The sequence below is a fragment of the Sebastes fasciatus genome, chromosome 15, assembly GCF_043250625.1.
Source record: "Sebastes fasciatus isolate fSebFas1 chromosome 15, fSebFas1.pri, whole genome shotgun sequence".
Lineage (NCBI taxonomy): Eukaryota > Metazoa > Chordata > Actinopteri > Perciformes > Sebastidae > Sebastes > Sebastes fasciatus.
In genome coordinates, this window is record NC_133809.1 from 3,482,739 (window position 1) to 3,496,011 (window position 13,273).

Sequence of the window (13,273 nt, forward strand, 5' to 3'; positions counted from 1 at the left end):
AAAGTCTAAGTATACTTGGCTTATACTTAATCTTTTGATTGAGATAAGAAAAGTATAATTAAGTATTCTTGCCTTATACAGAAAGGTATACTTGGCTTGTAAGTATATAACTATTAAACTAACAGTATACCTATTCACTTGAAGTATAGTTCATACTATAGTTGCAGTACAAAATACAACTTAGATGTAAACTAGTTGTGTACTCAAAGCTGAATGTTCTTACACTTAAAGTATCCTTTTATAACCAAAAAGCCCATTTAGTCCCAATAAGTATTGAATTAGTAAACTTACAAGTATACTACATTGATATTAGTATACTTACTACAGAAAGTATACTTCATGAAATAAACTTGAAGTATAGTACTTTTTCATAAGGGGAAGCATCCCGAGTAAAGCAAAATAAGAAGGAAAGAGGAAATACGGGCAGAAGGCTGCAGGGTCTCTGCAGAAACAGACAACACAACACACTTCTAGTGGGACATAAGTGATGATTGAGAGGGATTATGTTTGTATCAGTCAATACATTGTTTTTTAGTATTAGAAATGTAGGATTATAATGTGTCCTGTAGAAGCCGCAGCTTCTGCTGCTCCCGCTACCGCAGCTCCCGCTTCCGCAGCTGCTGCACCCGCTCAGGCAGGTCCCGCTCTTGCAGCTGCTTCTCCATATGGATAAACATGTCTATCATGGTATATGTAATTTTATATCACGATAATATACAGTATGTTGTGAATTTGTCAGTTTTATTGAAACTAATTTGAGAAATACTAGATAAAGATAGATGGAATAACAGAAAGAAAGATAGATAAAATAACAGTAGGGACAATGTACTAATGTCACAATTTCCTATAAATAAATAGTCCTGAGTCCCATAATAGCTACAACAAACAACGGGCCTCATGCAAGAACATCTTCATATTCTTATCTTAACTTTCTCATACTTCTTTTCGTACCGTCGTACAGGTCTGGGTATCATCGAATAATCCGTTTTTCCTTTGGAATTCAGAAAGGAAAAAACGTTTTTTATTTTTTCGTTTTAAACCAAAAACGAGAAAACGGCCGTTTTCTCGTTTTTTGTTTCTGAATCAAAAAATGAAAAACGAACCCAAACCGGGCCGTTTGTTTGTTTTTGCGAATTCCTTTTCTCATTATTCGTTTTGAATTGAAGAACGGAAGTCACGTGGGTTTTTCGTTTTTTCGTTTTAAACCACAAACGAAATCACGTGGTGCTCTGTTTGTTTTTTGTTTCCAAACGAAAAACGAAAAAAACAAATTAAAAAAACGATCCGATTTAGTTTCTTTCTGTCATTTTCTCTTTTGAATCGAGGAGCGGAGAACGGCAGTCACGTGACCAGGAAGTGAAGGCAAACATGTCAAAATAAAAGCCAAGAAGATAGTTTGGTCATTCTATAAAAGTGTAACATTATTTAAGCACATGATCAAAGTAACAGTAGAAGATAAATAGGCTAAATAAATACATACTGTACCTAAAAAAGCCTAATTAATTATATATCCTAGACACCTACACTGTGCCAAAATCATGGAAATTCACAATAATTAGGCCTGTGCTAAAAAAGCCAGGCGCAAGTAAGCCAAATGATCTTTGGCCCATCGCAATAACCTCCATATTGTGTAAAACCATGGAACGAGTTCTTGCCAGCCACCTGACCAGCACAGTGGCTACTAAGCTAGATCTGCTCCAGTTCGCTTAAATAAGAGCGACAGAGTCCCAGACGACGCTGACTCTGCTTAACACCGTCCACAAAACACCTTATGCATCCTAAAGGTTATGCCAGAGCTTTATTTGTGGATTTTAGCTCAGCTTTTAACTCAATGAAGACGCATATTCTCCTGAAAAGGCTCCTTGATCTCAACATCAACACAGGGTTAGTGTTGTGGATCAGAGGGTCTGTGTCAGGGAGAACATGTCAGACAGGCTGCCCACAAGGCTGTGTTCTTTCCCCTGTGCTATTCTCTCTTTTTACTCATGAATTTATGACCAATGAGAAACATTTTAGACTGTTTAAGTATGTGGATGACATGGCCTTAGTTGGTCTTTTACAGGAAACAGGCCCATTAGGTGAAGCTGCCTATCTGGCCCACACTACAGCCCTTCAGACACGGTGTCACACTAGCCAGCTAGAAATCAATGTGGCCGAGACGAAAGAATGAATCATGTGCTGCACAAAACAACATCTGATCACAGAGCCAGTTTCACTTGATGGCCAACATGTTGAAACTGTGGAACACTTTAAATACCTCGGTACAGTCCTGGACACCCAGGTGAGCTTCTCTGAAAATACAGAGTATATCTTCAAGAGATGCTCACAGCGACTTTATCTTCTAAGGAAACTCAGTGGCCTCGGTGTCAGCCGGCAGATTTTAGAATTAGTGTACAAAACTATTGTTGAGAGTGTTTTAACCTTTAAACTTCCTGCCTGGTACGGTCACCTACACTGTAGATAGAAGAATAAACTGTCTAGGATTGTGTCAATGGTAGGCAAAATAGGTGGTAAACCCCAAAAGCCCTTGACTCAACTTTTTACAGAAAGGACGAGGAAGAAAGCGAGGAGTATCCTGGCAGATAGCTCCCATCCTCTCTGCAGCCAGTCGGGAGGCGCTATAGAGCCCCTCTGGCAACTAAACATGTGTTTAAAAAGTCTTTCATCCCAAATGCCATCAATACTCTAAACTCAACACAGTGACTGAGCAGATCTGTGCCACAGACACTGACATGAACTGTTTTAATGTGTAACATAACCTGTCTCTGTTTTTTACTAACTGCTGTCTGGTTTTTAATGTCTGTTGTTTTCTGTGTTTTGTGAGCCGAAGAGAAAAATCCACCCTGGTGGACAATAAAGTTTGATTGTATTGATCAGTTCATATTGAGGGGCCGTCAGCTTTACAATTTAGTTTGGAGGGAGTTTCAGTACAAGTGAAGTCAGTGCATTTTATGAGTAGGCCTTCTGTGACGTTACCCACCGTAGGGGTCAGAGGTCACCACTCCTCAATCCCCAAGGATTTTCTTTTCAGTCAAATTTTCAATTTTGACGCATTTATAGATGAAAAGTCAAGTCAATAATCCTGGTCAATGATAGATAAGTATGGTTGATCAGCATGTTTGCCAACCTTCAGACATCATAGTCTAATATGAGGATTAATCAGCCTGAGTTCACTAAAAAACTGAAATCACTAACTTTCTGTATTCTGTTTGGTGGTTTATGATGCTTTTCAATCATTTCTAGTCTATTTGGTAGTTTATGATGCTTTTCAATCATTTCTAGTCTGTTTGTTAGTATATGTAATTTAGTTAATTTGTTCGACATCATGATAAGGCAGATTTTTCAACCAGTGGTTATGACATTAATGCCAGCTAGACAGAATAAAGCTCTGTCTGTCATGACAATAGAACTGTACTGAAGGCCTTTCCTTTACTCGGGTGACTCTTTACAGCCATCTGAAGACAGCAGGTATCTGTTAGATCTACAGTATCTGGAGTGATGAAGTGGCCTTCAGTCCAGTACAGTATTGTCATGACAGACAGAGCTTTATTCTGTCTAGCTGGCATTAATGTCATAATCGCTGGTTGAAAAATCAGCATTATCATGATATAGAACTACTCGGCTACAGTCTTCCTAATGGAGTGAAGGGATCAGGTGGAAGTGTCAGGTGTGTTGAAAGGATTAGCCACATAGTGCTTCTCACCTGCAGACATAAAGAAACAGCCCATAGTGAGGGTGTGAGAGAGAAAATTGTCAATTATGTGAGAGATCTGAATAACATCTGTAGAGACCCTCCCTGTTGTATAACATCTGTAGAGACCCTCCCTGTAATTTATCACACACTTTTTGGATAAAAGATATTCATGTGTTAATGAAAAGAACAAAACTAAAAAATATCTATGTATGTACTTATTTGTGTATTTATTTAGCCTATTTATCTTCTACTGTTACTTTGATCCTGTGCTTAAATAATGTTACACTTTTATAGAATGACCAAACTATCTTCTTGGCTTTTATTTTGACATGTTTGCCTTCACTTCCTGGTCACGTGACTGCCGTTCTCCGCTCCTCGATTCAAAAGAGAAAATGACAGAAAGAAACTTGAAGAAACTAAATCGGATCGTTTTTTTAATTTGTTTTTTTCGTTTTTCGTTTGGAAACAAGAAACAAACAGAGCACCACGTGATTCCATTTTTCGTTTTTGGTTTAAAACGAAAAAACGAAAAACCCACGTGACTTCCGTTCTTCAATTCAAAACGAATAATGAGAAAAGGAATTCGCAAAAACAAACAAACGGCCCGGTTTGGGTTCGTTTTTCATTTTTTGATTCAGAAACCAAAAACGAGAAAACGGCCGTTTTCTCGTTTTTGGTTTAAAACGAAAAAATAAAAAAACGTTTTTTCCTTTCTGAATTCAAAAGGAAAAACGGATTATCCGATGATACCCAGACCCAGGCCCTAACTTCAGATAACCGTGTATGTTTATGTGCTGTCAGTCATTTCTTTGAACAGCAGTTTATGCTCTGAAATCTAAGTCGACTGAGACCAACACAACTAATTATTCAACTAATCCACTAAGAGGGGCAGTTCTACTCATGTGAATAGAAAAGGGACAATTTTGTGCCAAATGTCAGAATATTTCCTAATTTAAATATGTGTAATTATCACAGGAGCACCGAGACGCTGTTGGCTAAGCAGCACAGTTACGGGTGTATTTCACCCTCTTTCAGAGTTTCTTTTTGTCTTATTTGTGCAGGTTTAGCGGCTACAAAAGCCGCACAATCATTTTGTAAATTCACCCCTCAGTGTTTTAGTAACAAACCTGGTGGCTGCATCTGAACACTGATATTTCACCTTTCACCACCCAGATAAGACTCAGAACAGGTGTGTCCTCTACTCAAGTATTTAATCAGTTAATAAATAGTTATAATATATAATAACCTTATTTACCTAACCTATTATTATTTACCTAACCCAACTGTGTGTGTGCAAAATGTTCATGAATGCAGTTACATTTAAATGTTAATAAAAACTTACATGAGAGAGGATCTTTCTTGGAGACCATTGATTGACATTCTGGGGGGTGTCCTCAGGTAACTCCATCTAGTAGACAAGAGAGAAAGACCACCAGGGTGGGAGATTAGATTATTAAACATCCACTGCTGGAAACACAGAAACTACCAAGTAGGCATCAGAAAACTTAAGCAAAAGTAGATTCTGTTCCCACTCAATGATTTCTACAATCTTTTTAAAGTAGTTCCCACTTTAACTCCATCATGTGGGATCATTCTAGGACAATATGAGTATTATAAGGATGTAAAGGCCCAAACATTCACAGCTGTTCTGGTCTACAAGAAGAGGAAGATGATTTTACTGACTTTAGTGTCTGTCAGCGACAGAAAAGATGAATGTAACCATGCTGGAAAGGTTTTAATGATGTTCACAGCTTCATCAGGATATATTCAAAAAGAGTGTGAAAGAATGTTTATGAGGTTAACAGATTAGACTCACGGAGGGTATGTAGGCTGAAGCAGAGGTTGGAGGTTCAGTCCAGAGTCCATGTATGGACCTTCTGACCTGCAGCAAGTGATAGTTACTGTTACTTCATCAGTATGAAAATAAACATTAAAACCAACTTGATTTCAAACATGATAACAGGGTGTGGAATAAAGCAGAAGAGGTTCTACATGTGATGTGTGACTGTACAAAATGAAATGCAAATGATGCTACTTTCTGTGAACAGTCCCGTCTCACACACCTGACTGTCATCACCTGAGGAGTTTACCTATATACACTTCCTACATTAATGCTCCACCCTGTGGTCAATGTCAGAACTGCATGTCACCTTGTGTTGAAGGAAGGATCAAATAAAACAAACTACATTATGGCTCCAACAATCACTTTGTTAACAGATATTTAAGATATCTGGTAGAGTAACAGTGTCCTTCTGATAATAAACTCTCTGTTATTCATGTGATCATCAGAAAAACACACTTTACCTACAAGACACTTAGATGGATCTGTCAAAGGGACACACTGGAGCAAAGAGCTGGAATGGTCTCTTTTGGAGTTTGGTATTTTAATAAAGATCTGTATATTTCAGGAGGAGGCCATCAGAGTTTAGAGGTGGCTATTAGCGCTGCAAGAATTGGACGGTTTTTGCAATGAGGCTCATTTGTAGGGCTGTCCTCGACCAAAGACTAACACTCGTACAATTTCATCGACTAATCGATTAGTTGATTTAATGGACAGATCTGTAAAACTGAGTTTCTCCACAAAGAATCACACTAAAGCACCACTTTAAATCTGCTGTTTACCAGAGATGTGCTCAGAAGTTTACTGGAAATACGTCATTCAGCATGAAAAGAGCATAAAAAACAACTAATCAACTAAAGAAATCTAAGTCAACTGAGACCAAAACAACTAATTATTCAACTAATCCACTAAGAGGGGCAGTTCTACTCATGTGAATAGAAAAGGGACAATTTTGTGCCAAATGTCAGAATATTTCCTAATTTAAATATGTGTAATTATCACAGGAGCACCGAGACGCTGTTGGCTAAGCAGCACAGTTACGGGTGTATTTCACCCTCTTTGAGAGTTTCTTTTTGTCTTATTTGTGCAGGTTTAGCGGCTACAAAAGCTGCACAATCCTTTTGTGAATTCACCCCTCAGTGTTTTAGTAACAAACCTGGTGGCTGCATCTGAACACTGATATTTCACCTTTCACAACCCTGATAAGACTCAGAACAGGTGTGTCCTCAACTCAAGTATTTAATCAGTTAATAAATAGTTATAATATATAATACCCTTATTTACCTAACCTATTATTATTTACCTAACCCAACTGTGTGTGTGCAAAATGTTCATGAATGCAGTTACATTTTAATGTTCATAAAAACTTACATGCCAGAGGATCCTTCTTTGAAATCAAGAGGGGGAGTTTTTGACCATCCGGGGGGTCTGGTAGACAAGAGAGAAAGACCACCAGGGTGGGAGATTAGATTATTAGACATCCACTGCTGGATACACAGAAACTACCAAATAGTCATCAGAGAATCTGAGAAAAGGTCTACAAGAAAAGGAAGATGATTTTACTGACTTTAGTGTCTGTCAGCGACAGAAAATATGAATGTAACCATGCTGGAAAGGTTTTAATGATGTTCACAGCTTCATCAGGATATATTCAAAAAGAGTGTGAAAGAATGTTTATGAGGTTAACAGATTAGACTCACGGAGGGTATGTAGGCTGAAGCAGAGGTTGGAGGTTCAGTCCAGAGTCCATGTATGGACCTTCTGACCTGCAGCAAGTGATAGTTACTGTTACTTCATCAGTATGAAAATAAACATTAAAACCAACTTGATTTCAAACTGATATTTCACCTTTCACAACCCAGATAAGACTCAGAACAGGTGTGTCCTCTACTCAAGTATTCAATCAGTTAATAAATAGTTATAATATATAATAGCGCCTCCTCATGAATTTTTCTGTACTCAGTCTAGTAGACAAGAGAGAAAGACCACCAGGGTGGGATATTAGATTATCAAACATCCACTGCTGGAAACACAGAAACTACCAAGTAGGCATCAGAAAATCTAAGTAAAAGTAGATTCTGTTCCCACTCAATGATTTCTACAATCTTTTTAAAGTAGTTCCCACTTTAACTCCATCATGTGGGATCATTCTAGGACCATATGAGTATTATAAGGATGTAAAGGCCCAAACATTCACAGCTGTTCTGGTCTACAAGAAAAGGAAGTTGACCTTACTGACTTTAGTGTCTGTCAGCGACAGAAAAGATGAATGTAACCATGCTGGAAAGGTTTTAATGATGTTCACAGCTTCATCAGGATATATTCAAAAAGAGTGTGAAAGAATGTTTATGAGGTTAACAGATTAGACTCACGGAGGGTCTGGAGGCTGGACCGAACGCTGGACATCTGCCTTTGGGTCCACCGATGGATCTATTGAACTACAGCAAGTAATAGGTACTGTTACTTCATCAGTATAAAAATAAACATTAAAAGCAAAAGCAGCAGGATAACAGTGTGGAATACAGCAAAAGAGGTTATGTAATGATTATTGTGATAAGCAAACATCATAATCTAAACTCTGTATGACGTCATGCCACGCAGAAATAAAACAACTGAACCTTAGTTACAACTCTAATGTTGCTAGAACTCAGTGTTCACCTGGTAGCTGCATCTGCATGCTGATGTTTCACCTTATCAGGAAAAGACTCATAACCAAGAAACTGTAGGTGCATGTGCACAGGTGTGTCTTCAACTCAAGTATGTAAGCAGGTAAAAAAAAGATAGAATGATAAACGATAACCTAAACCCTGACATTTAAAGCTGCAGTGGGTAGAAATGGAGCAAATATGATTAAAAAAAGTTATTTTTATAAAACGGTCGCTATATCGTGACAGTAGTAAATCATGTTCATCTGTGTCCTCCGGTATTCTCTGCTGCTCCTAACGGCATCTGCAGGATTTCACTGACCGGAGGAAATCAACCAATCAGAGCTGATCTGGAGTCTGCCGTCTCTGAGCCGGCTGTCAATCACTCATGAACTCCGATGATCTCCAGTCCTCCATTACCCCCACCACCCAGACTTACAACATCCAAATCATTCACCCCGACGCCCCCCCTCCCCTGCACCCCGCCACACTGTGAACCTGGCCAACCTCAAACCTCTCCAGCGTGCCCCCATCACACCACCCTCCCACTCATCCAACTTTGCCCTCCTCAACACCCGTTCACTTAACAACAAAGCCCCCATCCTCCACGAACTCATCCTGGACAATTCACTGGACTTCCTCCTGCTCACTGAAACCTGGCAACAACCCGATGACTTCTTCTCCCTCAACCAAGCATCTCCCCCCAACTTCGGCTACCTCTGTAAACCCCGCCCCTCCCGTCGTGGAGGGGGCCTCGCAGTCTTATTCAACAGGAACCTCAGGACCACCGAACTCACTTTCCCTACAGTCACCTCATTCGAATCCCTCGCCTTCAAAACTTGCTCCAACACAGTCATTCTCATTTACCGCCCACCTAAACCAAATTCATCCTTCCTCTCCGATCTGTCTGTCATCCACATGGACTCCCCCACCTGTAAACTTGCCTCTGATTTCTCCACTCTACTGGACAACTTCAACCTCACCCAGCACATCACCTTCCCCACACACAATAAAGGCCATATTCTGGATCTCGTCTGCTCTGCCAACGTCCCGGTTCTGAACATCCAACAATCCCCCTTTCCCCTATCTGATCACAAACTCATCCAATTCACAATCCCGTCCCCATCACCCCGTCTGAAACTCCCCAGAGTCATCTCATTCCGCAACATCAAGTCCATTGATCCCCTCCATCTCTCCGACCTGCTATCTGCTGCCCTCCACCTGGACCCACCCCCCACCTCGCCCGATGATCTCACCAACCACCTCAACGCCACCCTGTCTGCCTCCCTTAACTCACTGGCCCCCCTGAGAACCAAAACTGTTTCATTCAACACCTCCTCCCCCTGGTTCACACCCCACCTCAGAAAACTCAAACAGACCGGCCGCCAACTTGAACGCCTCTGGAGAAAATCATCACTCACTGTTCACCTCGAAGCCTACAAATCTCACCTCATCACCTACAAAGACGCCATCACTGCTGCCAAATCTGACTACTTCTCCACCATCATCAATGACCCCACCCGTAACCCCCGAACCCTCTTCTCCACTGTCAACACTCTCCTCAAGCCTCGTGCCAACACCCTCTCTGACCCCTCACCCGATCTATGTAACTCATTCCTTCAGTTCTTCAGCGACAAAATCACCACCATCAACAACTCACTGCTCCCCGTGTCTGACCCAGCAGCAACCACGCCGACCCCTATTCTCTCCATCCCTCTGGACCCCCTGACCCCTCCCCCCCAGCATCCTCATCCTCCTGGACCTGAGTGCAGCCTTCGATACCGTATGTCACAACATTCTTCTCACCAGACTCCAAGACATCGGTATCGAAGGTACTGCACTCAGCTGGCTCCGGTCATACCTCACCAACAGATCTCATTTCATCTCCCTTCACAACAACTCCTCTGCCACATCCACAGTCACACAAGGTGTCCCCCAAGGCTCTGTACTCGGTCCACTCCTGTTCATAATCTACATATTCCCCCTCGGTCAGATCCTACGCCACTTCAACCTGGACTTCCACTGCTATGCCGACGACACTCAGATCTACCTCAGCACCAACACCCCCCACAACCCACCGCTCTCCCACATCAACTCCTGCCTCTCTGCAATTAAAGCCTGGATGCAACAGAATTTTCTAAAACTAAACAGCGACAAAACACAACTCCTCCTCATTGGCTCCGAATCCACCCTCACCAAAACCAACAACCTCACACTCAACATCGATGGCACTTCTGTTTCCCCCTCCCCCCAGGCACGCAACCTTGGCGTGATCTTTGACTCCACCCTCTCCCTCGAGCCCCACATCCGCCAACTGGTCAAAATATCCTTCTTCCACCTTCGCAATATCGCAAAGATCCGTCCCTCCCTCACACCCCCTGCAGCAGAGAAACTCATCCACGCCTTCATCTCCTCCCGCCTTGACTATTGCAACTCACTCCTCTATGGCACCAGCAACACCTCCATCAATAAACTACAACTGGTCCAGAATGCAGCTGCCCGACTCCTCACCCACACCAAATCATGGCATCACATCACCCCAGTCCTGAAAGACCTTCACTGGCTCCCCGTCTCCCACCGGATCTCATACAAAATCCTGACCCTCACCTACAAAGCCCTCCACCAACTTGCACCCCCCTATCTCTCTGACCTCCTCTCCCCCTACCAACCTCAACAGTCCCTCAGATCCACCTCAGCTGGTCTACTTTCCACCCCCAAGTCCAAACTCCGCAGCTTTGGGGACAGAGCATTCTCCAGGGCAGCTCCCAAGCTCTGGAACTCCCTCCCACAACTCATTAGACAGTCTGATTCCCTCACCCTATTCCAGTCCCGCCTCAAAACCCATCTTTTCTCATCTGCTTACCCGTAGCCCCCTCCTCCTACCAATCAGTCCGTGTGTATGTATGTGATTGTGCCTGTGTATGTCGCCTGTTTTTTGTCGTTCGTCTCCTGTCTGTCTCACACCGTTTTCCCCCCGACTATGTTAAGCGTCTTTGAGATCACTAAAAAGCGCTATATAAATCTAATATATTATTATTATTATTATTATTATTATTATGTTCCCACTCAATGATTTCCCTCCTCTTTTTAAAGTACTTCCCACTTTAACTCCATCATGTGGGATCATTCTAGGACAATATGAGTATTATAAGGATGTAAAGGCCCAAACATTCACAGCTGTTCTGGTCTACAAGAAAAGGAAGATGATTTTACTGACTTTAGTGTCTGTCAGCGACAGAAAAGATGAATGTAACCATGCTGGAAAGGTTTTAATGATGTTCACAGCTTCATCAGGATATATTCAAAAAGAGTGTGAAAGAATGTTTATGAGGTTAACAGATTAGACTCACGGAGGGTATGTAGGCTGAAGCAGAGGTTGGAGGTTCAGTCCAGAGTCCATGTATGGACCTTCTGACCTGCAGCAAGTGATAGTTACTGTTACTTCATCAGTATGAAAATAAACATTAAAACCAACTTGATTTCAAACATGATAACAGGGTGTGGAATAAAGCAGAAGAGGTTCTACATGTGATGTGTGACTGTACAAAATGAAATGCAAATGATGCTACTTTCTGTGAACAGTCCCGTCTCACACACCTGACTGTCATCACCTGAGGAGTTTACCTATATACACTTCCTACATTAATGCTCCACCCTGTGGTCAATGTCAGAACTGCATGTCACCTTGTGTTGAAGGAAGGATCAAATAAAACAAACTACATTATGGCTCCAACAATCACTTTGTTAACAGATATTTAAGATATCTGGTAGAGTAACAGTGTCCTTCTGATAATAAACTCTCTGTTATTCATGTGATCATCAGAAAAAGACACTTTACCTACAAGACACTTACATGGATCTGTCAAAGGGACACACTGGAGCAAAGAGCTGGAATGGTCTCTTTTGGAGTTTGGTATTTTAATAAATATCTGTATATTTCAGGAGGAGGCCATCAGAGTTTAGAGGTGGCTATTAGCGCTGCAAGAATTGGACGGTTTTTGCAATGAGGCTCATTTGTAGGGCTGTCCTCGACCAAAGACTAACACTCGTACAATTTCATCGACTAATCGATTAGTTGATTTAATGGACAGATCTGTAAAACTGAGTTTCTCCACAAAGAATCACACTAAAGCACCACTTTAAATCTGCTGTTTACCAGAGATGTGCTCAGAAGTTTACTGGAAATACGTCATTCAGCATGAAAAGAGCATAAAAAACAACTAATCAACCAAAGAAATCTAAGTCAACTGAGACCAAAACAACTAATTATTCAACTAATCCACTAAGAGGGGCAGTTCTACTCATTTGAATAGAAAAGGGACAATTTTGCACCAAATGTCAGAATATTTCCTAATTTAAATATGTGTAATTATCACAGGAGCACCGAGACGCTGTTGGCTAAGCAGCACAGTTACGGGTGTATTTCACCCTCGTTGAGAGTTTCTTTTTGTCTTATTTGTGCAGGTTTAGCGGCTACAAAAGCCGCACAATCCTTTTGTGAATTCACCCCTCAGTGTTTTAGTAACAAACCTGGTGGCTGCATCTGCACACTGATATTTCACCTTTCACAACCCAGATAAGACTCAGAACAGGTGTGTCCTCTACTCAAGTATTTAATCAGTTAATAAATAGTTATAATATATAATAGCGCCTCCTCATGAATTTTTCTGTACTCAGTCTAGTAGACAAGAGAGAAAGACCACCAGGGTGGGATATTAGATTATCAAACATCCACTGCTGGAAACACAGAAACTACCAAGTAGGCATCAGAAAAGTTCAGTAAAAGTAGATTCTGTTCCCACTCAATGATTTCTACAATCTTTTTAAAGTAGTTCCCACTTTAACTCCATCATGTGGGATCATTCTAGGACAATATGAGTATTATAAGGATGTAAAGGCCCAAACATTCACAGCTGTTCTGGTCTACAAGAAGAGGAAGTTGACCTTACTGACTTTAGTGTCTGTCAGCGACAGAAAAGATGAATGTAACCATGCTGGAAAGGTTTTAATGATGTTCACAGCTTCATCAGGATATATTCAAAAAGAGTGTGAAAGAATGTTTATGAGGTTAACAGATTAGACTCACGGAAAGTA

The 13,273-nt window shown here is 41.2% G+C and overlaps 1 protein-coding gene across 1 annotated transcript in view; it reads right to left on the bottom strand.

Moving 5' to 3' along the window:
- Positions 1-13,273, bottom strand: part of LOC141783620 (uncharacterized) — a 218,608-nt gene that overhangs the window by 64,491 nt on the left and 140,844 nt on the right. Inside the window, exon 21 of the mRNA XM_074661012.1 lies at positions 6,906-6,962. Coding sequence (XP_074517113.1) covers positions 6,906-6,962 — 57 coding nt within the window. The remainder of the gene's footprint in view (positions 1-6,905; positions 6,963-13,273) is intronic.